The sequence below is a fragment of the Neomonachus schauinslandi genome, chromosome 4, assembly GCF_002201575.2.
Source record: "Neomonachus schauinslandi chromosome 4, ASM220157v2, whole genome shotgun sequence".
Classification (NCBI taxonomy): domain Eukaryota; kingdom Metazoa; phylum Chordata; class Mammalia; order Carnivora; family Phocidae; genus Neomonachus; species Neomonachus schauinslandi.
In genome coordinates this window covers 30,217,922-30,245,916 of record NC_058406.1, presented here as the reverse complement: position 1 = coordinate 30,245,916, position 27,995 = coordinate 30,217,922, and the positions used below count along the sequence as shown (strand labels likewise).

At 42.6% G+C, this 27,995-nt stretch overlaps 1 protein-coding gene across 5 annotated transcripts; it reads right to left on the bottom strand.

The window, feature by feature from the left end:
• CAP1 (cyclase associated actin cytoskeleton regulatory protein 1) lies at positions 1–27,335 on the bottom strand. 5 transcript variants are annotated; one of them, XM_021684229.1, is made up of 13 exons: positions 27,278–27,335; positions 12,296–12,417; positions 11,598–11,701; positions 9,689–9,766; positions 7,768–7,911; positions 7,581–7,666; positions 5,772–5,877; positions 4,411–4,588; positions 2,850–3,034; positions 2,547–2,670; positions 2,230–2,312; positions 1,763–1,906; positions 1–1,187 (listed from the first exon to the last, which is right to left on the bottom strand). In XM_021684229.1, exons 2-13 carry the CDS (start codon positions 12,402–12,404, stop codon positions 1,104–1,106), a joined length of 1,425 nt encoding a protein of 474 aa, XP_021539904.1. In that variant the 5' UTR covers positions 12,405–12,417; positions 27,278–27,335; the 3' UTR covers positions 1–1,103. The 5 variants fall into 5 exon arrangements, with proteins under 5 accessions (XP_021539904.1, XP_021539901.1, XP_021539905.1 ...); XM_021684226.1 differs by having other exon boundaries at positions 12,296–12,414; positions 27,260–27,312; XM_021684230.1 differs by having other exon boundaries at positions 11,598–11,698; positions 12,296–12,414; positions 27,260–27,312.
• Positions 27,336–27,995: the final 660 nt, after the last annotated feature.

Sequence of the window (27,995 nt, the reverse complement as noted above, 5' to 3'; positions counted from 1 at the left end):
TAGTAAGCAAGTTTGGTATTAATTTTATTCTATTTTCTGTATAACTTTAAGTACATAAAGGTTTATTTCCACAGGCCTCAGGAAATGGGTAGAAGTCACAGGACAATCTCTCTTCCCACCAAAAAAATTTGCATATTTTGGTAAGTGTCCTAGAGAGAAAAACTGTAATTTACATTAGCAGTGCTGTGCAAGATTCTTACATAAGACCTAAAACCAGGCTACGGTGGAGATTTTTGTCCTTTGTTCAGGTGCCCAGACAGAAACCAAAAGCAGTTGAGCATGACGGGGCAGAGGAGGCAGTGAAGGTGGAGGACAGGCACCTAGCACGGAAGGAGGAAGGAATTCCAGATTCCTTGGAATGGTGTGTTTTCCTTTTTTTTTTTTTTTTCTTGTTTTAAGTCGTCTCTATAGGAAGGTGCTGGGCAGGGATCCCAGTGAAAGGAAGGGGCCAAGACTCCTTAAACTGGCCTGGGTGCAGGGCACTGCCGCAGCCGCTCACACAGGAGAACCTACTCTCGCAGGTTCAGGCAGACCCAGGACGGAACGCAGAATGAAAGGAATGCTTATGGGAAACAATTTTGCTTGGAATGCTAGCTGGCCAAGTTTCAGCCTTTGGTCCGGTGCAACCCCTGCCTCACTTGTCAACAGTGAAAAATTAGCTTGGTTAGAAGAATCAGCTAGAATCACACCAGCCTCTGCTACCTTCGTGTTCATTGTTAGAAAAAGATGAACTTGTGTGAACATTCTGATCTGTTAATCCCTGGGGACTGCTTTATTCTTCCCAAAGACTGTTGGTCAAATAGCCTCCAAAGGCTGAAAGCTAAAAACACACCAGTCCTGGTGTGCGGTTCCTTAAGAATGGACTGGCGGTGTGGTTGAGCCGATAGGGAAAAGCCGCACCTTCCTGCAGAAGATCAACTGACCTGCTCTCCCGCCCCAAATCTCAGCCTGAGGTATATTTCAGTGAAGGCAGGTAGCTGTGCTTCTCAAGGCAGAGAAGCAGTTAAGAGCAGACAGGTAGAGGAAATCTAGAAAAGAACCGTCTTGATAGAGATTTATCCCATGGTGTGAGGGAGAGGGCAAAGAACCCAGTGGCACTTCGCTTATCCAGCAATTTCTGTCACTGTGGTGACCAACTTCTGCCCATTCCACAGGGTCTTGAACTGCTCAGGGACTGGGAATTCATTCTGCAAATAAAAAAAACCACATTTCAGTCCAAGCTACAAAATAAACTGGGGTTAAATCTTACACTTTTCTCCCAACGATTGCTTCCGCTAAACTGGAGCAAGTAGGATGTCTGAGAGCGAGACCAGATGTAGCAGCCTGGCTATGTAACTGGCAGCACATGTCGTACTACCTCCCTCCCCTGCCACTGACATAACGAAGGAGCCCTGCGGTGGAGGAATAAGGAAAGGCCCCAGGGCCAGAGAGGCAGAGGTGTGAGTCTGTTTCCTACTGTTCCTGGATCAGCAATCTTGGACAGACCTGGGAGGCGCAGGTAAGGACGTATATGGCTGCATGGCGCCAGTCCTATAGGGGGCTAGGACTCAATCCCATTCCTTGTTACTACCCTGAGCGTCTGCTCAACCTAAGAAAGGAAAGCCACTTCAAGAGACTATCTCACACTCACGGGTGTTTGAGCTGTGTACTGCTAGGATGGACCCACTCAGTGCAGAATGGCCATGAACTAGCTTTCTCCAATGCAAGAAATCTTCAGTCCCTCCTGTTTTTAGATCATACCACCAAAGATCAAGGAACTTACAAAGTCACCGCCTTCTGTAGGAATGAGGACATTCATCTCAGAAGATTTGGCACTGACTATCTCGCAATCCAGGGAATTCTTGCTCAGGTAAACGTGGCAGCCGTCTGTTTTATTGATGGAAATGGTTGGCACTTTACCCATTACCTGCAGAGGAAACCAAGAAGCTGAGTCCCAGTGGCCAAGGAAAGCAACAGTAAATTTCAGGAAAAAGCTTTCCCTGTTTCATGTGATTCAACAACTACATGAAAAGCTCACAGGTACACAGCAGATACTGGATACTAGAGGTGGGTTGGGAATGGGTGCTGGAAAGGGCTCACTATAAGAGCCAACTCCTTTTCTGCCACCAAAGCAGCTCAGCTTACAGACTCAGTAGAATCAAATTCCCACCACAGCAACATCTGTGGGTCAGCCATGTCTTTCAATTAATTCCTCAGGGACCAAAGGAAGGAGCCAAGATATCAAGTTACCTGAACTTTGACATCCCTACTATTGATTATTTCCACAATGCCCACCACGTCATCGAACACCAGACCGAGTTTCTTACAGTTATCTAGAAGAAAGGGAGCAGATCAACAGTATAACTTTTTCACGAGGCTTGAACTCACGACCCCGAGATCAAGACCTGAGCTGAGATTAAGAGTTGGGACACTTAACTGAGCCACCCAGGCACCCCATCAACAGTATAACTTTAAAGGAAGCTACTGTAATAAATTTAAGAATCTTTAGGAATAGGGTAGGTATGGTTCCAGCCCTCTCAGACTCTAGGACAATGACAAAAACTCACCTACTGTAATGGAGTTTATTTTGCCCTTGATTTGCAATGTCGTGTTGACACACTTGTATATGTAAGCCACCTGTTTCAGCTCTGTGTCATCAATCACCAGGTTGGGAACGTTCTCCTGATTTTCCTGTTAAAGAGATACCCCTTTCAGGAATCTCATCACTAATACACACTAGCCCCGAAAACAAGCTGTCCCAAACTTTTGTTCTTGTAATCTTAAGCCAGAACCCTGCACTCATTTGGCTGTGCTCCATTTAAATCCTGTCCCCACTTCTTGCTTCCCGAGTCCTGGCATTTTTAACTCACCACTCGCCACTTCTTGCCCTCCAGTTCAAGTACAGCCGGCTCCTTCTTTGTGGTTGGTTTGGGGGATGGACTGACTCCTGGTTTAGGTGCAGAGAATGGTTTGGGGCCACTTCGTACTGGGCCACTCTGAGCCTTCAGGGCAGGGTTCTTGTGAGTCTTCATGTCATCAGATACATGTTTCAGGGCTGTAGGAACAACAGCTACCTTGTGCCTGACCCTCATACCACGGCTTTGGGCTGAGGCAATTACCAACTTCTGCTCTCAGTTTTAACAAAAACTTTGAAGCCAAAAGCCAAGGCCTTTGAGATGTTCTCTCACAAGCAGTTTTGGAGAAATGCTTTTAGAATTTCCCTTCTACCCCATGGTTCAAATATACAGTTCCATTAAAAACCAAAACAAAACATGGAATGTGTATGAAAGGAATGGGTATGTGAATGCACAGAAAAAGATCCTGAAAGACACATACCAAATATATATTCACAAAATATGTACAGTTTTTAAAGCAACAGAAGAAAAAGTAATACATGATAGTAAAGAAAATTTGGTAAAAGGAAAGAAACCTCACCCACAACTGACCTACCATGTCCCCTACTCAGTGTTTGCATTTGAAATCTCATTCCACATGTTTTCCTACTGATAGAAGTTTTGTATTTGGTTATAATCATACACACTGTTAACAAGTTTGGTTTAACCAGTTAACACTTAAAAATTTTCTCATGTTAACCTACAGTTTCTAAAAATGTCTTTTTTCTTTCTTTTTAAGGAAAAGATTCCATAATCACCTGCTGCGGGCTGATAGACTTCTTGCTTTTGAATATGCCCCAATCTAAATAACCAATACTGACTGGCCCTTTCAGCTCCACCACTCCTTGTGGCTGTGGTATAAATACTAGATTTCTTCTTCAACTGCATGGTTCACTGTAGAAAAAGACTAAATGGCTGCATAATATCTCATTAGGAGGCCATACCACAGTTAACCATTTCTCTTACTGCTGGATATCTAGGTTGTTATACCATTTTTAGCTACTACAAAAAATACTATATAATACTTGTTCTTTATTTTAGATATTTTTATAGGCAGATTCCTACAAGAGGGCTGTGTAATTTAGTCTTCTACCTGTGTATAGGGTGTCTACTTTTTCTGTACCAACATTGGTAAATCTTATGCAAAATTTCCATGACTAATAAACATCCTCTGAGGTAGTTAACCACCCCCTCCCCCCCGACACACACACACACACCCACACCCCCCCCCCCAAAAGGCTCTAGGGTAAACGGCCAGCACCATGCCTTGGTACAACAGGGTACTCCATATATGCCACTTAATATTAAATAACTTTCCTATGGGGCAGAAGGGTTCCCTCAACTGTAATCATCCATTTCAGTTTCCATTTAAGCCAGCTTTGAGGTCCCTTTGGGCAACCTGAAGGACAGTGACCCCAAATGAAATCTCCCATACACAAACCAGGGTTATGGTTTATAGATCATCACGTCTCTAGCTGGGAAGATCTGGCCCAAACAACTTACTGTACCAACTCTTCTTGCCAAAATATTCACTTACCATGTGTGATTCTCTCTCCCTGATTAATCTGCGCAAACAGTGCTGAGCGGGAAGCAGACTCATCTGAGCCTGAACTGGTGGGGACTGGTGGGGGAGGTGGGCCTGGTGGGGGAGGAGGAGGACCTGATCCAGCAGAGGGTCCAGATGGCAATCCACTCAGTTCTTTTGCCACAGGCCCCTGGAATAATAAAGGCAGGTAACACAGCCATCCTCTCTTCCCCTCTGTACCCTTCCCAATAGGGTCTACATGTATTCATGGACATGGGGTACCCACTGTAGCCCTTGATGCTTTGATTCATGCTCCCTATCCACACTCAACTTGGCTTTATTCCCTCTTACCCTTTCCCAAGGATCCAACCTAGCTCCACTTTTCAACTTTCCCATCGTTCCTTGGGCCTCTACTTAATTCCAGCTCTAAGCCAGCTCTGTACATCAACTTAGTGTGTCACCAGTACCTCAGCCTCAACAAGGCCAAGACTGTACAATCACTCCCTTGTTTCTATTTAAGTAAAAGACGTTGCCATCCAAGCTCGACTGTTCAATTTTCTGGAGTCTTCCAACCCCCTCAATTCCGTCAAATCTTTCCATTATCTTGGTTATAGCTTCTGCAAGTTCTTCTGTACCAGCCCCTAGCACCATGAGAGCACTTCCACAGTCTGAGCACGAGCCCTTATCCCTAACCTATAAACTGAGACTCCCTTAAGGACAAGTCTGATCATTATCACTCTCTTGCTCAAATACCTATGATAGGTACTTATCACCTATTATTAAGTCTAAAAGTCATAATCAACCCTCCTTTCCAGCCTTTTCTCCCAAAAATCTGACTCTCTCCTTACTGAAGCCAGAGATGACCAATCTCTACATTTACTCTACATGTTACACGTACTCTGTTTAAGCTATGCTGTTTGCTAGCATCCCCATTTCTCCCACTTCTCACTGTTCTATACTTGAAAAAAGTCTCAGATCAGAATACACCTGTTCAAAATACTCTCTCTTCCGGTGAGACTCACACTCCCTTTTACTCTGTAGTCTATATCTTTAGTATAGCATTTAGCTTGGTGATGTGACTTAGGATTTTTGTTTTTAAGCTTCTGGAGGGTTGGGATAATGTAACTCATTCTTCTGGCTGCCCTCTAGCCCAACCACAGTCTCTGACCCATGTGTACTGAAACCGAATATAACTGAGTATTTCTCTGATCCTTGCTTTCTGTACTCTTTTCCCTTTTTTTTCTCTCCCCTTTTTCTTTCTACTCTCCACTGAAAAGACTAGCATTCCTTCTTGGACCTTGGTAGCAACAAAGTCTAAGAAACTTATGGACCCTGTCCTGAAGGGATAGAGGGAGGGAGGAAGACTCACTAACCGTTTTGCTCCAGGCCAGTCCGGTGGTATGGAAATCCTTAATGTAAGCCTGTAGCTCCGTCCATATACTCAAGTAAGCTTTGACCCAATCCACATGCTTCTTATCGCTGGGAGAATTAAAGAAGAACTCATCACAGATGGCCAGGGTACATTACAATAGTGATTCCAGAACCCTTCCTATCTGTGAGCTGGTATTCTCCTGGCTGTGGCGTGGCTCTGCTCTATGGCAGCTTTTCTATCATAACTGAGCTTTACGGGGCGCCTGCCTGGCTCAGTTGGTTAAGCGTCTGCCTTTGGCTCAGGTCATGATCTCAGGGTCCTGGAATCGAGCCCCACATCAGGCTCTCTGCTCAGCAGGGAGTCTGCTTCTCCCTCTCACCCTCCCTCTGTGCTCTCCCTCTCTATCAAATAAATAAAATCTTTAAAAAAAATAACCGAGCTTTACTATTTTTTTTAACCTATTCTATTATCCTAATTAGACTAAAGTCCATTAGGATAGGGACTGCTGATCATCTCTCTTCCTATCTAGTATAGCAGTATTCCTCAAACTTTTAAGTATAGCAAAACCGTTTTTTCTAAGTAGACCTTGGGCAGAACATAATATACAAAACTAATAAAAGCAGACATTCTGTGCATGAAGCTGTGATGGAGAGAAGGTTCCTCGGGCATCACTGTGGAACTCCAGGACTTCAAGAAACTCAACTGCCTTATAGCACAGTGCCTTATGTCAAAATGTGCCCCTCCCACCAAAAATTTAAAACTTCCCTGGAGGAAATAATTATCATTAGATTATAGAAAGAGCACTGCACTATAGTTCAAGTCTCCCCTCTTTTTATATATTAGCTGGAAGACTTTCTGGCTATTTAGCATAAGACCTAATTTGCTCAACTGTAAAGTGTGGAGTTTAATGGTGGGGTAAATCAAAACACTGCAACGCTTAACTCCAGGTTGCTGGAAAGATCAAGGAAGTACCTGGTGTTCTGAAACTATTTCACACACATGAAGGCTATTCCTTCAGAGTAGTTACTCAACAAATGATTGATGGAAGAAAGGAAGGGTTTGGGTAATTATGCAGATGAGTGATAGCTGCCTGCGGTTACTCCAGCTCAAAACTAACAATGGAGAAGTCTGTTAGGACTGGTGAACATATGTGGTTAGACATACAATGACCCCCCATGCCTCTTACTTGATACCTGTGCTTTGCCAAAACAGCCCTCCTCTCACTTTACCTAGTAAACTTCCTTGTAAATCTTACTGAACCTTTTGTTATGGGGCCAGTTAGAAATTCTCAACAAAGGAACAAAATCCACCTTGTCTAAACAGGCAAATTGAAGGGCATTCGCTAGGATGCCTGGGTGGCTCAGTCAGTTAAGCGTCTGCCTTTGGCTCAGGTCAGGATCCCAGGGTCCTGGGATCGAGCCCCGCATCAGGCTCCCTGCTCAGCGGGGAGCCTGCTTCTCCCTTTGCCCCTCCCCCCTGCTTGTGCTCCCTCTCTGACAAATAAATAAATAAAATCTTAAAAAAAAATAAAGGGCATTCGTCCATTTTATCTCTAGCAAAACTTCCTAAACCTGAAAGGGTAAGGATTAGAAGACTAAAAGGGGCTCTACAAACCCTAGAGAAAAAGCAGAAGTGAAAGCAGAAACACTTCCTGCTTGCAAATGCAGCTTCTATGAGCCAGTATCTGTCAAACTTTCCAGAAAGCAGCCCTGGGGTACAGAACCAACACAACAGCCTTAACCCCAAAGTGCTACTCCAGCAAGTAACCAGCTGGCTTGTCCCTGACCCCTTGAGAAAAGGCTGGACTTACACATCTTTGTACTCCTTGAGGACTCGGTTTGTATAAAACATGGCAGCATCATTCATTTCTTTCACATAGGGACCAGGCTTGGGAGCCTACAGAAAGAGAAGCTGTCAGTGACTCAGAGCTTCTCCAGCCGTATCTCTTTACCGCTTTCATTCCATCCCTTCCCTCCCATGAAAGCTGCACTGCTCACCATAGCCACCCAACCCAGGGCCTGGATACTTTCGCTGACAGCTGACAAGTGATTGAACAACTTGCTGCCTCGGTTCTTCTCCCGGAAGGTTACCACTTCTTGGATCTGCTCTGAGATGGGTGCCAACAAATCAGAAAGCTTATTCTAGGGAAAGATGCAGGAAAAGATTCAGGTTAGTCTTTCTGCAAAAGCTTTATGTGTTGGTCAACTCTGATTCTGCAGGCAAGAATTCTTCATGGCCTATAGTGAACACTCAAACTTTGTATTCATCCTGCACAGATTCATATGGCTAAAATATTGCTCATCATCTCACTCTCCTCAGGCTAGATTTGGTGGTTCTTCAGGATCAGGACCCATACTCCAGCTACACCACAAAATTCTACCATTTCAGACACTTGTCTCTTTTCTGTCCCACTTATAAGAGATACTAGCTCATTTCCGAGCCTTTACTCATGATGGTCTCTTCTTTTTCCATCTATCCAAATGTTCCTCAGGCTTCATGAGGAATAGCCCTCCAGCACCAGCCACACTGGCCTCTTATAGCAGCTACTGTCCGCATAACCAATTCCGGTACCTTACCACACGTCAGCACAACTATTAATGGACCCATGTGAGTATGTTTTTCAATATTTCTCATTAATTTTTCAAAGACAAGGGCTTTGTCTCAACCCTCTTTTATAATCCTTATAGTCCTCAATACATTGCTAGCCATACAGCAGCTGCTGAGCAGAGATCTGCTGAATCAAATGCAATTAGGGGGCTTGGCATTTGAACAGGCAGCTTAGCAAAATGGATGAATCTTGTGTTTCCATGTTTTATCCTTTCAGATTTATCCTTCTAGCTCAGTTTCCTGAACATCTCAATTCTCAGATCTTAGCATGAAAACAGTCTAAAGCAGGAGTCGGCAAACTTTCTCTAAAGAGCCACACAGTAAATATTTCAGTCTCTGCAGGACATATGGTCTCTGCTGCAATTTCTCAACTCTGCCATTATACTACATAAAGCACCAAAAGACAATAGTTGAAAGAATGGGCATGGCTGTGTTCCAAAAATCTTTCATTTACAAAAGAGATGGCAGGCCAGATTTGGCCTGGAGACTGTAGTTTATCAACACTTAGTCTAAAGCATGGGAAATATTAACAGTGTCTCAGCTGCCTGATCTGTTGGGAAAAGTGTGAGTTTGGAGAAAAGGTTTAGACAAAATACGTTAACCATTCAAGACAGATTAAGAATTAGAGTCTAATATATTTAACATTATCTTATACTATTTTTACATTATTTAGGCATGCTGAGGGTCCAGGGGTTTTAATAGAGCATTAACAGAAAGCCTTATTTTATTAACCCTCTGCCTAGGAAAGTCAGATGCAGAAAGAACAAATAGAATAAAAGTAAGATCTTTGGCTCTGAGAAAAATCTACATTTTTTTCTAACTGATTTTCATACCTTGGCAGCATAAAATTTTGAGGCAGGAGTAAACTTAAAGGGAGCTCCCAACCACAGAAGGATGAGGGGAGAAGCAATACTTTAGGGGTTTTAGGATCTCCACAGCACCATTACTAATGCCCAGTCACAGTGAAGCAAGAGAACCACTCTCTATGACCCAAACGGCTTAGGGGACAATATGATGAATTTGGCCTCAGCCGAGAGGTTAAAAAAGGTTGTCTACTGAAGGAAAAAGCAAGGTCCAGGAGTAAACTACGGTCCTAAGTAAAATGACAGGAAAAAAAAAACAAACCCAGTAGAGTCCAATAAATACTCAATGGCACATTCTCATGCACTTTAAGTCTGACTACTTCTGGGACTTGGTGTGAACATACATGAGCCTGGAAAATCTATTTTAGCATGTTATGATACTTAGCAGAAACTTTTCAACTTGTCCTGAGCATCAGACCACAAGGAGACCAACTAGCAGTGAACTTACGCCTGCGGGCTGCTGACACTGAGAGGCTGTAACCAAGAGAGCTCGCTCCAACTTCAGACCTGTGTGGACCATTTCCGCCTGCCAGAAAGAAGAATCACTTATCAGTGACACATTACAACTGCAGAGGGTCCTGAGAAGAATAACCGGAAACCTCCACTTTCATGTACTCTGGTAGCAACCCAGGCACGTCCTATTGCTTTCCTCAGGTACTCTGGATTCCAGGGAGTGACAACAGAATTGCATATAGCACTGTTCCTGCTGGAACTCATCAGGGATACATATCCAGGAAATGAGGATAATCAGGGTGAGCCTTAGATGAAATCAGTTAGCCAATGTACATGCGGTGCGGTATGAAGCGCACTGAAAAATCCCTCCTGTCTCTCACCACCAAAAGGGCTCTTTTCTCAAAAACTTGAGGCAGAAGGAAAGGCAAAGGCCAAATTTATGCCTAAATTCTCAAGGTATTTACTCCTTTAGGTTAAAGCTATTTCTAAAACGCTGGGTCATAACCCATTCAGATTTAAAAAAAAAAAAAAGTGCAGTACAAGTAGGAGAAGCACCGCTTAGTGAAACTTATGACCAGTTACAAATACATATTTCTTTTTTTATTTCTATTTTTAATTTTTTTTTAAAGATTTTATTTATTTACTTGTCAGAGAGAGAGAACACAAGCAGGGGGAGCGGCAGGCAGAGGGAGAAGAAGGTTCCCCGCGGAGCAGGGAGCCTGATGCGGGACTTGATCCCAGGACCCCGGGATCATGACCTGAGCCGAAGGCAGACACTAAACCGAGACACCCAGGCGTCCCATACAAATACATATTTCTTACTTATAGTCATGGTCAGAAGAGTTTAAGAAACATGAGGCTATAAGCACTATCTAAATACAAAAATTCAAATAAGATAACCTATTTTTTCTAGATTTGCGTTTTTAGAACATACAAGCGATACATGTTTTTAAATCTTTGCAAATGTTACACTGTATAAAGTAAAAATGCAAACCTCACTCTTGTATCTAAGTCCCAGTCCTACTCAGTAGAGCTACACCACTGCCAACAGATGGTACATGAAAGGCTCAAAATAGTAATCTTCCAAAGATCAAGCAACCAGTCTTGCTGAAGGGTCAGGAAGATCCTAAACATGGTTATTGCTTACAGAGGAGCACTCAGAGGACTAGCAGAAAGATTCTGGGTCCCAAAGAGAGATTCAGAATATATATCTGAGTGTGGGGGTGGTGACGATGGAGGTGGCAGCACAATGAAGCGAGGTGGGTGGAGAGGCACCTGTCATTGCCTACTTCACATTCTCGCTGTGAACTAAGTGTGAAAATAACTCACATTAGCATAACTAATAACTATCATGCATAGTTTTATAAATGCGAAGTCATGACTATGACTCCTTTGAATAAGCTACCCTAGGCTTGGTTATATAACATGTTGGGATCAGAATGGTAGAACGGTCTCACTATAAAGATGAACCAAGCCATATTTTATTTTATTTTTTTAACAGATCTTATTTATTTATTGTACACATGTGGGGGGAGGGGAGGAGGGGGAGAAAGACTCTCAAGAAGCTTCTCACTGAGCATGGAGCCTAATGCGGGGCTCGATCCCACGACCCTGAGATCATGACCTGAGCCGAAATCAACTGACTGAGTCACCCAGGCACCCCCCCAAGCCATATTTTATGCACCAAGCAAGTTATCAGTATAAAAGAAGCCCACGCAGAAAATGTGATAAAAGCAGAGGGCCTGGAAAAATCTGAGGAGCTGTTCCAGTGCCTGGAGTGAGCTCCTCAATGAAGGTAAAAGAGAAGGAGCCAGGAGCCTCTCAAGGGGCTCTTAAACCAAGGAGTAGGATTTGAAGACAGCCACCAGTCCTTAAAAGAGGGAAAAAGGGGCAAACATCCTTACATGTTTTTGCACATCTCCCCCAATCTCTTTACTGATCTTCAGGTACTCTGCCACAGGACCGGCAAGCAGTGAGTCAAATGCTTGCACATATGGAGCTGCTCCTGCTAAAGACAGACATACCATAAAGAATCAGTCATGCACCAGAAAGATGATTTGTTAAAAAGCACTTCCACATGAAAGTGGAGAGGCAAAGTAATACAGTAAACAGAATACTGGAACATGAGTCCAGTACCACCACTAACTGACTGTGTGACCCTAAGTTCCTTTTCCTCTCTGAGCTTAATTTTCTTTATCTATAAAATGAAAATTAAAAAAAAAAAAAAAAAAAGATCCCCTGAGCTCCCTTTTAGCTCTAACATTGTATGATTAATTTGGTGCATATGCAAAACAGGCTAATTTGCCAATCATTTGGACAGAGGAAATTTTAATATCACTTGTCACTCAACTTACACTAGAGTGGTTTTGCTAAGGAAAGAACAGGAAGTATCACACAAGCAGGAAGTTCTTATGTTAAAATAACCACAGGCCTCCCTGCATAAGTCACTTCCTCCCTTATCTGTTCACAGGCGATGAACTTAGATTATTAAGCATTTTGGGAAGTTAACTCCAAAGGAGAGAATACACTGTTGATAGAAAGCTTTCAGGCCAAGACGCTGTGTCTTCATTCCAAGTATTCTGCTGCACTGTATACTGCTTACCTTTCGGAGCACTGTCTCCATGACAGTGCATGTCAGAGGCATGGGATACTGCCTCCAGGCGGCCCACTGCCCTCTCCAATCTTTCTACCAGATTTTGCATGTCAGCCATAATGTACCACCTGCTGAAAGAGATCATATGTCACTTGTTGTTTTAATAGTACATAGCACCTAAGGAAAAAAAACACAATACTTGTGGGGTGAGGAGGATGCTAAATCTGAAGAACAGAAGAAGTTAATAATAAAACAAGATGAAAAATAGACTAACATATTTGCAAAATCATAAAGACTTCATTAAACAAGGGAGCTACCCCGAAAAAGGTGTTCACTGAAAGCAAACGTTAACTCATTCGAATACTTACTAAATATTTCTATGACACTACGAAATATTTGTGCCCGAATATTTAATATATAGAATTTATAAATTTAATATAGAATTTATAAAGTACAGTCACATATATTATCTCAGTTTGTGCCTCCCAACAACTATTCAGGAATGGAAGGTTAATTACTACACCGTGTAGAGAGAGGAAACTTAATTACAGTGAAGTTAAATGACTTGCCTACAGTCACACAGCTAATTAATAGGAAAGCCAGCACTCAAATTTAAGTCTTCTAGCTCTAAGTTCAGTGTTTTTTCCTACAACATCCTGCTGCCAACATATGGAATGCCCCAAACCAAGATGAGTAGGATATTTATTCTGCCCTCAATAATTTACAGTCTAATAGTGGGTACTTGACATGTACACTAACAACTACAAACAAATAGAAAAAAAATGTTAAGGTGATATAAGAATGTTGCAGATAGAGTAACAGAATTTCAGGAAGAAGAGCATATCAGCTGAAAGAATCAGGTAAGGATAGTATGGACATGCTGCCATTGAGCTAGGCTTCACAAATGAGGATGGTATGATCTGGACTTGCAGTAGGAAGACAGACACATCCAGAAGAGCTTTTTTCAGATCTTTCACAAGTACTAATTTATCTGAAATTAGTCTCACTCAATGTCTAAATCCTAAAGAAATTAAGCTCTACCAGAGAAAGGAACTTCTCTGGCTTGTTCCCTATTATACTCTACCATCTAGACCACTACTTGGCAAGTAGAAGGTGTTTTATTTATGAAGTTAATGAACCTGAAGCATAGCATCCCAAAACTCCAGAGGGGCAATTGTTCTGAAAGTTGCCCATACTATACACATAAATAATCATTAAATGTTTTCAAGACACACCCACATGAAATGTTTGAGGTGATAAGTGATATCATAAAAATAAGTCAGTGAAAGTTCAGTCAAAGCCTTGGCTTGGGAGAGATTCCACTTCAAAACATTAATTAGTTCAGGTAACTGAAGCTAAATGAGCTCAACACCCTTGAAACTGCCTAAAATGACCATAGCAATTACAATTTCCTCAAAGATGACATTTCAGAAGATCTCAACCACACTGTCCTCCCAGCAGAGGAGACAGCTTACAAGACAAAGTAAGGAAGACAATATATATAGTTTTTAATTTTTAAAAAGATTTTATTTATTTATTTGAGAGAGAGAGAGAAAGAGAGCATGAGAGGGGGTGGGGAGGAAGGAGCAGAGGGAGAAGCAGCAGCAGACTCTGGTGAGCAGGGAGCCCGACATGGGGCTTGATCCCAGAACCCCCGAGATCATGACCTGAGCCGAAGGCAGACGTTTAACTGACTGAGTCACCCAGGCGCCCCAAAGAAGACAATATAATCCCTGTCCATTCTTTTCTGTGTATAGGCTTTGGTCTCTTTGGGCCTAGTGACTTGCCAGAGAATGTTCTTGTTTGTTTTTTGTTTTTATCATAGAAAAAAATTGATCTGTTAACAGTATCTTTCACTGCCATGACATCTGAACAGGCTTTCAACTCTTTAAGACTGACCTTAATACAGCAACATTAGAGGAGATAAAATTTACATTTTTAAAGAAGGATAGTAAAAAGAAAAATTTAATGCCACATTCGAATATCCACGAAAAAAACTTAACTAGTTTAAATACTTTTGATTTTATTAAAGAAAGTATAAAATATCAATTTCTACATTTTTAAACACTATTATTTTAAGAATCACTTATTTCTTTATACTGCCAGCATGTTTCCCATACTTCCACATATCTTGACATCTCAAGAATGTTTTGTTTTGACTTATTTAAGTAATCTCTACACCCAATGTGGGGCTCAAACTCACAACCCTGAGGATCAAGAGTCACATGCTCTTCTGACTGAGTCAGCCAGGCACCCCAAGAATGTCATTTAAAAGAGAATCAGAGAAAAAAGTGAAAATGTGAACCAAATAAACCTTTTCATTCCCTGGCCTGGAGAAGTAACAGAAGTCTCCAAGTCTCTGCTCTTCTCACAAATGAAATAGACTAGAAGCAACCAATATATATATTCTCCCTTACGTTATGCCACCATCACCTGAGTACCCAAATTACTGACTGTTCTGGATACCGTCCAGGGACAGATTCACATATAATCCACCACAGTCTATAAATCCCAGGGGAAAAGGCAAGGAATTCAGTAAACTCCCAAGCTATCTTCCATTAATAAATACCACCCATTCCAGGGGCACCTGGCTGACTCAGTCAGTGGAGCGTATAACTCTTGATCTCAGGGTTGTGAATTCGAGCCCCATGTTGGGTGCAGAGATTACTTAAAAATAAAATCTTTTTTTCCCTTCATTTTTTTTTTTTTTTTTTTAAGAGAGGGGGAATGTGTTCCCAAGTGGGGGGGGGAGGGGCAGGAGGCAGAGGGAGAGAGAGAATCCCAAGCAGGTTCCAAGGTTCCATGCCCAGCGCAGAGCCTGATGCAGGGATCGATCTCATGACCCTGAGATCATAACCTGAGCCAAAATCAAGAATCAGATGCTTAACCAAATAAGTCACCCAGGCACCCTGTTAAAAATAAAATCAAAAAAAAAAAAAAAAAAAAAGGATACCACCCATTCTGTTATAAAACACATTCCTTCATATACAATGGATACTATAGGCTGAGGCTATTGTTAACATGGAAAACAGTACAAGTGTCTCTAATGGCTGCCAGGGTTGGTGAACACTTACCTATCTTAAAAGCTTCATGAGATTTTAGATCCTTTTTTTTCTGTACTTCACTTGGGACTTGTAAGCTTTCATTGCTAAACAAGCTACAGTTCTGCTGTCTTAACTTAAAGAGAATGTAAAAGGCTAATACAGCTATCATTTACAGGTAATCTCATTCTACCATTAACCAAAAAGGAGAACAGTACTTAGTTTTTTGTTTTTGGTAGAGGCAGGGTGAAATGTGAGATGCTATAGGAAAGAATATCCAGAACTGAAGGGATCAAAAGACACACCTTGTCTCATTCTCCATCGCCATACACATATTCACTCTTCAGGTGGTCATGTCCACTCTCAAGTCTTCAACTAGCATTATCACAGTACCATCCAGCCTGCTTCCAGAGTGGCACCGCAACAACCATCTAGAGACCAATGACTCCCAGAACAGCATATCCAGCTCAAGCCATCCTTCTGGAATTTATAATTTTAGATCCAGCTTCCTTCTAGACATCCCTACCTGGATGTCCAGAAAACATCTCAAACTGAAGTATCCAAAACAGAACTCATCGTCTTCCCACACCTCCCACCCCCAGTGTCTCGGAAGTCCAGCACTATCAATCACCTGATTGACCAAGTTAGTAACCCAGAACTACGAGGCAACAAAGTATAGTGGTTAAGAGCATGGTCTTTAGAGAAGTCAGATAGTTTGGGGGTTTGAGTAACAGTACTCATTGGCACTGTTACTATGAGTGTTATCAAATTTTCTGAGCCTCAGCTTCCTTATTTGTATAATGGAGACAACAGTACAAAATCCAAGGGCTGAAGTCAGAATAAAGGAGAAATACACTTGACCCTTGAACAACACAGGTTTGAACTGCGCAGATCCTTTTACATATGAATTTTGTACAGTACAGTACTGTAAATGTATTTTCTCTTCCTTTGATTTTCTTTTTTTTTTTAAAGATTTTATTTATTTGACAGAAAGAGACACAACGAGAGAGGGAACACAAGCAGGGGGAGTGGGAGAGGGAGAAGCAGGCTTCCCATGGAGCAGGGAGCCCGATGCGGGGCTCGATCCCAGGACCCTGGGATCATGACCTGAGCTGAAGGCAGCTGCTTAACGACTGAGCCACCCAGGTGCCCCCTCCTTTGATTTTCTTAACAATATTTTCTTTTCTCTAGCTTATTGTAAGAATACAGTATATAATATATATAAAATACAAAATATGTGTTAATCAACTATTTATGTTATCATTAAGGTTTTCAGTCAACAGGTATGCTATCAGTAAATTTGGGGGGAGTCAAAAGTTATATGCTGATTTTCAATTGCACTGGGGGGTCAGCACTCCTGCCCCCATGTTGTTCAAGGGTCAACTGTGCATGTAGCAGTACTGGATCAGTGCTGAAAAACAGCAAGGACTCCCTAAGTGTTAACTAAATTATATTGTTCCTTACTCCCCCAAATCTAGTCAGTCATCAAAATCCACAGGCTATATCTTGCTTATCTCCTGAATAGATGCCCCTTGCCTTCATCCTGATTGTCAAAAATCAGGTCTTCATGACTCTGCCTAGATTACTCCAATAACCTCCTTGCCAGTCTCTCCTAATTACAGTAATACAACTTCTTGTTTATCCATTCTCCATACTACCACCATAATCTTTCTCAAAGGCAAATGTAATTATGATAGTCTTTTTACTTAATATCATTCAGTAGTCTCCCAGGGCATTCAGAGTAAAGTCCAGATAAGGGTTTCCATAATCTAGTCCTGCTTCATCTCCTACTACTCTCTTCCAGTTTTACCTCTTGCCACACCCTTCCTAAACACACTGCAGCAAGCCAGGATTGCCTGCATTCTCCAGAAAGAATCATGCTTTCTCTCACTTCTGACCCTTCATGCTATCTACTCTGCTTGGTGGTTGTTCTGTCTCCTAGCTCCTATTTGCCTTTTAAGACTCAGCTAAAGTGTTACCTTCTCTAGGAAGCTTGTCCAGGTATGCTTTTCCTTCTCAATCTGCCTCCTCTCTAGAACTTCTACTGCCTTTTAAAACTCAGCTAAGGTACCACCTCCCCAAGAAGCATTTCCAGTTTGTGCTCCCATTACATTGTGCACTTATTGGGCGCCTGGGTGGCTCAGTTGTTAAACGTCTGCCTTCGGCTCGGGTCATGAACCCAGGGTCCTAGGATCGAGTCCCACATCAGGCTCCCTCCTGCAGGGCGAGGGAAGCCAGCTTCTCCCTCTCCCACTCCCGCTGCTTGTGTTCCTGCTCTCGCTATCTCTGTCTCTGTCAAATAAATAAAATCTTAAAAAAAAAAAAAAACACACACACACAGAACATTGTGCACTTCTCTCTACCACACATTTAATATAATTGTTTAGAATCATTTATTTAATAGTTAATAGGCAACTAGCCACCCTAAGGGAGGAACCATGTCTTTGTAATTCCAGTAGTAGCAGTAGGCACCATAAATATAGTAGGCTAATAAGGGTCCTTTACCCTCTCCCCTCAAAACAAGTCTGGCTGTCTCTTCTCTCTGGCAAATCTGGGGAGATTTTTTTCCCCCAGGATCTTACAAATATCCCCATCTGTCAAATAAATGCTACCTTCTTGGGCACAAATCACAATGATAAAGAGATCTTCAAACCAAGTACCGTAAAGAAAATAACCTTATTAGTCATATAATATTAAAAATATTCCCTGTAGTTGTAAGTGCTTTACATCATCAATCTGTTGCTTTTTTTTTTTTTTAAAGATTTTATTTATTTATTTGAGAGAGAGAGAATGAGAGAGAGCACATGAGAGGGGTTGGGGTCAGAGGGAGAAGGAGACTCCCCGCTGAGCAGGGAGCCTGATGTGGGACTCGATCCAGGGACTCCAGGACCATGACCTGAGCCGAAGGCAGTCGCTTAACCAACTGAGCCACCCAGGCACCCTGTTGCTTCTTTTGAGACTTAAAATATTATGGGGTCTGTTAAGAAGATACTGATTCCCACCTTTAGAATGAAAAAACTCACAGAAGTTAAAAAGCCTGCCAGATATGGAACAACCAGTGGGTAGAGAACCTAGACTCCGAGCACAAATGTTCTGAATCCTAGTCTGAGGCTCTTTCCACCACTCCACATGACTTTTAAGCAATTAAGTGACTATGTGGTTCATCACAGCATCCAGCCCCTACTACTTGCTGAGCACAGCACTATGGGTTCAAGGCCTCTTCATGGTGTCTTTAGTTACATTATTAGCAGCTTTTAATTTCTCTGCTTAGGCCAATATTTCTTCATAGGCTAGATGACACTATTTGGAAGGCAAATGTTTAAAATAAGGCTTTTCCATAAGAATTTAGAAGTGCCAGAGTAGAAAACTACAGCTCTGCCTGATCTTGTTGTCATTTCTGATTGACAACAGCCAAGAACCAAGTGTTAAGCCTCCATAAATGAATGTACAGATTCCCAACTATCTAAGTGTTCATCATAAAACGTTCAAAAAGAGAGGCAGTTCTAATTACAGAAGTCTAAGGGAAAAAACTAGGATTCAGGGGACCAAGCTTTGAGTCTCAACTCTGCCATGTATTCACTGTATAACCACAGGGCAGTCATTTAATAATGGATCCTCACTTAGCACACAGAGATGGAAGGATCGAAGGAGATGAGTTATTTTGGGAGCCTCAAAATGCAGTTCAAATGTAAAATGTTATCCCTGCATGCAGTGTGCTAGAAGACAGGTTCCAGGAGGATGGGAATTTATCCATTCTCCTCCTCCGACCCAGCCCCCCCCAATACGCAGCACCTAGAATAACCTGGCACACAGAAGATGATCATAAAATCAAAGTGCTTAGCACTGTACTTAGCAGCTACTAAAAACACAGAAGACATATGGCCCCTGCCCTCCAGAAACTTTCATTCTAATTGGGAAGACCAACACAAATGAAAATGCCAATGGAATAAATAATGATGACTACATTTTTTAAAGTTCTATTAGAGATTAGGAAGAAAACTTGTCCTAATTCCACGCAGATTAGGAGAAGTTATAGTATCAGCCTATATACTAGAGCTTTTTCTTTGCAGAATGTGTATGGTTCTGAATGATACAGTATAAATGACTATATGCTCTGAGAGGTGAGAAGAAATCAGTGAGGACTGGAGATAGTCTGGTGTCAGGAGGAAAGTGGGGCATCTTGATGGAAAAAGTAAAAGAAAAAGGGAAGACACTCCAGAGCAATCAGAAGCAAGGAGGAGAGAATACGAAGGCTATGTACATAAAGTGTGAGTAGGTTAACCCGCACAGAGCATCAAGTGTCATGAAAAATAAGGCTGGATAAACAAGCCAGACTAGGTTATGAAGGGCACTGAAAGCCAGGCAGTATTTGAATCTGATGTTGTGATAAATGTGAAGCTGTTTAAGCATTTTGAGTAAAGGAATAATATAATGAAAGCAAAATTTTTACAGATACTGTCTGATAAACAGAATGCGATTTGGAATGGGAAAGATACTAAGGTCTAGGTTAGGTTGAACTAGGAAGCTATTAGGGTCTAAGTTAGGTTGAAATGCTGCTGTTCACCAAGCTGTAAAGTAAGAGGGCTGCTGAAAAAATAATTTTTTTAAAAAAAGATTGTATTTATTTATTTGAGAGAGAGAGAGAGAGAGAGAATAAGAGAGAGATCACGAGGGGAGGAGGGTCAGAGGGAGAAGCAGACTCCCTGCTGAACAGGGAGCCCGATGTGGGACTCGATCCTGGGACTCCAGGATCATGACCTGAGCCGAAGGCAGTCGCTTAACCAACTGAGCCACCCAGGCACCCCTGAAAAAATAATTTTTTTATATTTCAAAGGAAAATAAAACACATTTGGTGTCCAGCCCAATATAGAAACCAAAAGAAAAGAATCAATTAACCTACAAATAATCAGTTTAAGGTAACTAAGTGACCAGCACCTGAATTAAGTGGGACTATAAAAGAATGGTAAAATAGTTTTCCTGTCCCAAGGGAATTAGCAGGAGCAACAAAGCTGCCTTCCCTTGAATCACTGGCTCTCAGGATTAGGAGGGATTCTAGAAATCATCTTGTAAAACACCATCTGATGCTAGAACAATCCCTTCAACATCCTCAGCAATTAGGTAACCGCTGTTCAAACACCTTCAGTGTAGAGAACCAGAGACTTCTGGAGGCAGCCCATTCCATTCAGACAGCTCAAAGTATTTAAAAGTTCTTCCTTATATGGAGGCAAAATCTGCTTCCCTGCAACTTCCACCCACTGATCTTGGTACTGCCCCTGGAGGTCAAACAAAACAAGTGTGCATTAAACACAGAACAAGTACTAACTGTGTGGTACTAACTATTGAGTACTGTAGCACTCAGAGAAGGGAGGCAAAGATGACTCAAATTGCAAATCCAGTGATTTAAGAGAATGATGACACTATAGGCAGAAACAGGTTTCTGGCACGTATTAGGGCAAGAAGATGAGGTCAGTTTGGGATCAGCAGAGTCTGAAGAGGAGATGAAGCTTCTAGGTGGACAAGTATTTAGAAATAAAGCTTGGGGAAGGATCAAGGCTGGAGACTTTACAAGTTATCGGCAAAGAAATATCACAAAGTCATGAGAATGGATAAGCTCTTGGAGGGATATCACGCAGAGCAAAAAGAAAACTATGAGGTTGATTCTCCAGCAATTTTTTTTGTGGTCTGAAACCAAGAAAAATCAGAAATGGCTAGTGACTCCTGACAAAGCTGCTTCACAGTCTCATCATTCCAACAATTCAAACAATCCAATTCCTTCCGCCTATTCAAGGAAGTTGTTCAGAAGTAAATGGAACCGGATTTACTCCTAAAGTTCTTGTCTCATCTCACCAGGCAATTAAGCCAGTGGTCTACTTGAATTGGAAGCTGCTGTGCTTAAAATATTTTCTACTTTGTCTGTTGCTGTTCCTCTAAGTCATACCCTTAAGTAAAACTGAAAAGCAGCTATACAAGTCTGCTCGTACACGATGATAGCGCAACTATGATAACCCAACTGATCTGCTTCAAAATGCTTCATTTGGCCTTGACTTTTTAATTCTGTTCCTGAGATGGCATCCTAAGAAAATAATACGAATGTGGGAAAAGTTATAGGCAGAAGATGTTCCCTGCAATGTTAACTTAGACTTCTACTGGGGAGCCTGGGTGGTTCCGCTGGTTAAGCGTCTGACTCTTGATTTCAGCTCAGGTCTTGAACTCAGGGTTGTGAGTTCAAGCCCTGTATTGGGCTCCATGCTGGGTGTGGAGCCTACTTTATTTATTTACTTATTTGAGAGTGAGAGCAAGTGCACAAGGGGCAAGGGACAGAGGGAGAGGGAGAGAATCTCAAGCAGACTCTGTGCCAAGCATGGAGCCCGATGTAGGGCTTGATCCCACAACCCTGGGATCATGGCCTGAGCCGAAATCAAGAGTCAGACGCCCAAATAACTGAGCCGCCTAGATGCCCCGTGGAGCCTACTTTAAAAACAAACAAAAAAACAAAAGAAACCTTAGACTTCTACTTATAGGGGAATAGCTAAATGCATTGTGGAAAAAGACTTGAAGAGAACACAAAATTTACAATATTTGTCACATTAGACGTGATGGGGTTTTGGACAATTTACCCATTTATCCAAACCTTCTTTAACATAGCTAGATAATTTCTTTATACTAAAACTAAAACAAAACCCAGCTTCACTTGGATATCTCTCCTAAGGTACCAGGAAGCTATAAGGCATTAGTTAGTTCTGCTCCTAACAATATAGAATCAGAGCCTAGTTCTCATCACTAGGCTCTAGTATGTCACAAAGCCAAACCTAGACATGCTAACAGGAGACATTTATGAATTGGTTGTTTTAACCTAGAAACCAAAGAATAGATACCACTTTGCCCCAGTAAAGATGCCATCAAATCTAACCCAAATCAGGAGCCACTGTTCTTCCCCAAGCATTTGGTTTCACTGAGGGAACCAATGACATTTAGTGTCTGAGTCACTGCCATCTGAGGTTTAGATTAAAAGAGAAAGGCCTATCTTCTAGGGAGGGAAAGAATCCAATCCAGTATCAGCACCTGTCTCCGGTTCTGTTCCCTATCTGAAATTCCAGGAGTAAAGGTAGTTAGAATGTGTAAGATGAAGTCAGACTTAGGAACTAGCTGTTTCAATGGTCAGGGCAAATAAACAACTTTATGTGGCCATGGGTTCCCCTCTCTCTCTTATATTTAAGGAATGTTATGAAGATTAACTGCATAAGAGCATTCAGCAGGCATCTTTTACTTGTACAAGGAAAAAGTCCATTGGCTGATTTCAGCTGTGTAGCTGCATAAAGATAGATCCAAGGATGCCGTTTGTCCCTAGCCATGATTCAGCTACAGCTAGAGATATGAAAAAATATGTGACTGTTAAGTCTATAATTAAACTTAAGTATAGGAATTTTAAATGACCTCTGCAGGAAAAAACCAAAAAACAAAAAAAGCAAGCTCACTCCTTCCATGAAACATTTCAGCTATATTTTCCAGTCAAATGGAAAAGTTTAACACTGCAGGTCTGGTAATACAAGGCAAACAAAGCTTTATTATAGCTAAGGAATATTTTTAGAGTTTTGATTCTTTTTATTAAGTTTACATAATGGCATATCAAAAAAAAATAGTCTCGTGGTGAATGCTGTAGTTGCATTAATTTAAAGATGATTCAACTCTAACAATTTAATCAATCAAAATAAACAGAGTACCAACATCATAAACTATAAGCAATTTAAAATAAATGGTAATCCCTTTTCACTAAACCAAGCTGTCTAAATACAGGCACCATGAGTATAACAGGAATTTATATATCCAGTACAAGGGATATATAAATCTGCTGACTTGCACTGTCAACTAACCCAAAGCTTTCTTCTAGTGAGTGCCTAATCAGAGGCACTCTATCAAGATCACATCCTCTGAGGAAAACCAAAAAGGCAAGTCCTTCAAGTATCACCCAGAAATTCCTTGAATAAACAATAATTCTTGATGCCTCAATGAAAAATGATTCATTTACTACAGGATACCCAGTGCTTATCATAAATGTGCATACATTGTACTAAGCATGGCCATGAAGCCTGCCATAGAAAATTTAGTTGGAGAGATAAGACACTGCACAACATAGTTATGATACTTTCCAAAATGGTGGTTCTCAATCAGGGGCAATTCTGTCCTCCAGGAGACATTGGGCAATGTCTGGAGACATTTTTGGTAGGCACAACTGAGCAAGTGCTACTGGTATCTGATGGGTAGAAGCCAGGGATACTGCTAAAAACCTACAATGTACAGGTAGGACAACCCCACAATGAAGAACCATCCAGCCTAAATGTCAATTGTGCCTAAGTTTCTAAGAAACCCTGTTCTAGTATAATAAGGAGCAAAAGGGAAGCCCAAGAGGTATAAATAAAATGCTAATGTAGTAGTTTAGGACTTTGTAAATTAGAATGTCAATCTGCATCATCTAATGAAAATTAAGGTAAGAGTCCGATTGTGGAGAATTTTGTAAACTGGACAATGGGGTTTAGATTTGATTCTTTAGGAATATGAAGCCAGGTCACGATAAGAAGACGAAAATGGTTCTTTTTAAAAGACTAGCCTGGTTATGGTAGAGAAGGTGAAATTTAAGTATGAAAGCCAGGTTAATAGAAAGTAAAAAAAGAAACTGATGATGACAATTCAAAGGGATAATCACCAGGACTGGGTAAGATATAGCTTGAGGATCCTCAGATTTCAAATCTCAGAATTAAATTTCCAACCAGAGGGTTCAACCTCCAATGACACTTTGCATTTGCTCATTTAAGTAAAACGCATCTTTGACTCACAATGCTTCACAGAAAACTGAAAGGAGGAAGTCACTTTTTAAAGGCTTAGTCCCTGGTTAAAAAATCATTGCAACGTATGTATGTATAACCAAGAAAAGAGGTGAGAAAAAAGATTGCTCCTCAAATTGGAAACCAAGCATTTTACAAATTAAACAGCTAACTTAACAATACCACCACTTTTGGTTTGCATAACAGGTTGTACTTGACAAAGTACTTTCACTGCTACCATTTTATTTAAACTCCTCTCAGACATAAATTATGTCCACCTGATTGATGAAGTATTTCTAGTGAAGAAAAAGGTGGGAAATTCCTACAGAAACTTCTTTATGCTGGATCAACACAACTCAAACAATAAGCAAACTGCCAACCACAGAACAAAACCCAAACACATTCAAACAAGGCATCAAAAGCCCTTCCCAACTTGGCAGCCATCTATCTACCTCTTTTTCTGGTCTGGTCTTTTGCTGCAAACTCCAGGCAAACTCCAATACTTCACTGAATGTAAGCCCTTTCCTGCCTCCACACCTTTGCTCTTGGTTTCCTCTAGCTGGGATACCTTATCAGACACCTTTGCCTGGATGTGTTGCAAACACCTCAAATAAAATATGTCCAAAATTCATTTTCTTTCCATGCTACCTCCCCAACTTACCCCTCTCCTCTCACATTACTTACCTTAGCGAATGGTACCACCCAGTTCCCTAAGCCAGAAAGCAAGGCATTCATCCTAGACTACTCCTATTTCTTCATGTCCATAAACAATTAGCCTCCAATTCTATGGATTCCATCTTTGAAATACTGCTCAAATGTGATCCCTCCTCTCCTTCCCACTGTCACTGTCTTAGTTCAAGCCGTGACTGTGGCAAAAGCTTCCCAACACTGGTCTACTTCATGATCATGTCCCTTCCAACTTGACAAACTAAACTTACTTTTTTTTTTTTTTATTATTTTTATTTAAAGATTTTTATTTATTTATTTGACAGAGAGAGAGATAGCAAGAGCAGGAACACAAGCAGGGGGAGTGGGAGAGGGAGAAGCAGGCTTCCTGCCGAGCAGGGAGCCCGATGTGGGACTCGATCCCAGGACCCTGGGATCATGACTGAGCCAGAAGGCAGACGCTTAACGACTGAGCCACCCAGGCGCCCCTTGACAAACTAAACTTTCTAAAACATAAATCTGACCACATCATTTTCCTACATAAAACCCTTCAAAGCATCCTCACAAGCTTTCTAAGATCCACATTATTCAGCATGATTTACAAGGTCCTTCATATTTGACCCACCACTTCCCACTTCCTTCACGTCTCCATGCATTACTGAAATTTCAGTCACACTGAACTAGCCATGGTCTTTCACATGTCCAGATCTCCATGTCCTTGCACTCTTTGCCTGTAAATCCCTTTTCCAGATTCACCATATGGCTAAATAAGTCCTGCTAGACTTATCCTCCATTTCCTCCTCAAAGCGTAGATACCCGGCTCAGGTATTCCTCCTCTATTCTTGCATAGCCCTGTGCTCACAGTGCATTATGACGGTAAGCCATCCCCGACCCACCCCACCCCCCATGGTAACAACTGTATTCCTAGCCACCAGGGCCAAATGCCTCATTTAATATGTGCCTCAAACATATTAAGGGCTCAATGAATGAGTGGTGAATGATGAATGTGCTGGGCTGTCCTGTTTTTCACTTGAACAGGGATCCCTACAAAGAGCTTCAACTAACACAGTTCTGATACTAACCCCTGCCTTAAAAGGTTCTCATCCTCTCTTCATCAAGCTTATTGCTATTTATTCTTCAAAATTCACCTTAAATTCTGCTCTGCAGAAGGGATTTTCCTGAACCCCAAGTTAGATACTTCCATAGTACCCTGTTCTTTCCTAACACTCATCACATTTATAATTACTTCTTTTTATTTATTTTTATTTTTTTATTTTTATTTTTTTATTTGACAGAGACAGAGATAGCGAGAGCAGGAACACAAGCAGTGGGAGAGGGAGAAGCAGGCTTTCCCCCGAGGAGGGAGCCCGATGTGGGACTCGATCCCAGGACCCTGGGATCATGACCTGAGCTGAAGGCAGACGCTTAACGACTGAGCCACCCAGGCGCCCTATAATTACTTCTTAAACGTCCCTGCAAAAGCTCTATGTGGGCAGGGTCTGGCTTGTTTTGTTTCAAAACTGCATTCCCTGGATATGGCAGTGCCTGACTGAATAAACAGAATTTTTTACACTGAATTTAATCCTGTGAGGTAAGCAGAGATCTCCACTTAAAAGATGAGAAAAATAAAGCTCAAGGAAGTTAAATAATGCATCTATGGCTACAGATACTTAGCAGTGGGGCCAGACCAAACCTGAACCATCTGATTTCAGTCCAGAAGTATGCAATACCTTCAATAAAGTTAACTAAGCCTTTCAGAATAGGAGCAAAGGACCCGGAGGAATGAGAGGCTACCTGACTGCAAATACAAAGAACTGTCCCACTCTCTTTGAAAAACTCCCCAGGCATTCCAAACAGATTGCATTAAACAAAAAACCAAACAAAATCAAAAAAACACGCAGCGGGTGGTCTTTAACCTGCAGCGCCCGCGAGACGACACCGACTGGAAGATCACTCAAGAGGTAGAGAGAGGTTCCTGGGAAATAGTCGTAGGAAGGAACTGGAACTGATGATCTAAGGAATTGAGGTCTTGATTCCAATTATTTCCCTCACTCGCTATAAGAGCATAGACCAGCCTCTTCGTCCCGGGGATCAATTTACCCATCCGTGCAATGGGGACGAAATGGGGGGGGATAGACTCTAAGGTGTCGCTGGTTCCTTAGGAATGCCTACGTCTGGGCACCTTAGGAATCAGGCCCCGCTGAGGCTGACAGCCAGGACTGCGAAATCCAGCGGAGGGGCCTCCCCAGAGGAGCCCGGCTCAGTTGGTCACCCTAGCCCCACCTCAAGAGACCGCGCCCAGGATCCCGGGTCGGCCTGACTGCCTCCGCTCCGGCCCCTTCAGTAGGGCTCGCCACGCGCGCGAAGGCCGGAAGGGCCATTCACAACACCAGGGGCCGGTGGGCCGCGGAGTGGACCCCAGTCCCTACCCGGCCGCGTACCCTCACCTCAGAGTTCCGCCTCACCTCCCGACTGCGATCAGCCGCTCTCCACTTCCGGCAAGAACCGCCCAGCAATCTTCGCGCGACCCACTTCCGGGCCCTTACTGGGCGCGGCACCCCCACCGGAAATGGACGGCCGCTGAAACGCCGCGGTGGAGGAGAGACCGGGAAGGAAGTCTGGCCGCCCCGCTCGTGGCTCCGCCCCCTATTCTCCATGCCCGGAAGGGAGAATCCTCACTAGACCCGAGGGCACATGGGAGAGAGTTCCGCCCCCAAAGCGAAAGCGGCCGGGGGAGCGCGCTCAAGGGTAGGCCACGCCTCTCCGCCAGAGTCGTCCGGGCCAATGAAGGGCCGAAATTACCGGCTAAGCTCCACCTCCGGAGAAGGAGGACAGGTGAGTGGTTAATTAGTGCTCCTATCACTGTGTTCTCAATGGCCGAGGCCGGTGCCTTATCCTCGCAGTAGGGAAGGGGACTTGGAGGGACTGGGAGGCAGGATTCTGAGGGCGAGAATCCCGGACAATCGTCTGTTCTCCAAGGAGATTGAAGCTAAGCTCCGCCTCTTTGGGCGTGCGTACCTCAGTTTCCCCGTTTGTGACGTGGGGAGGCCGTTGGTCTGGACAGTGTTCTGGGGGTACCTGCCGAGGCTGGCGTGGCGGCGGAGGGGGTGGGTCGTTCGGTGAGGGCGCGTGGGCCCAGCCCTGAGTTTCTGGGCGTGTCCGCCATCGCCCCGCTCGCTCTTC

Excerpts from the sequence above, each read along its gene's own strand:
- CAP1 (XM_021684229.1), bottom strand. The coding sequence starts at position 12,404 with ATGGCTGACATGCAAAATCTGGTAGAAAGATTGGAGAGGGCAGTGGGC. Across the intron at positions 9,767-11,597 it reads GGGGAGATGTGCAAAAACAT|GCGGAAATGGTCCACACAGG; the intron begins GTAAGGATGTTT and ends TCTTTCTGGCAG. Across the intron at positions 7,912-9,688 it reads AGTGTCAGCAGCCCGCAGGC|AATAAGCTTTCTGATTTGTT; the intron begins GTAAGTTCACTG and ends ATCTTTCCCTAG.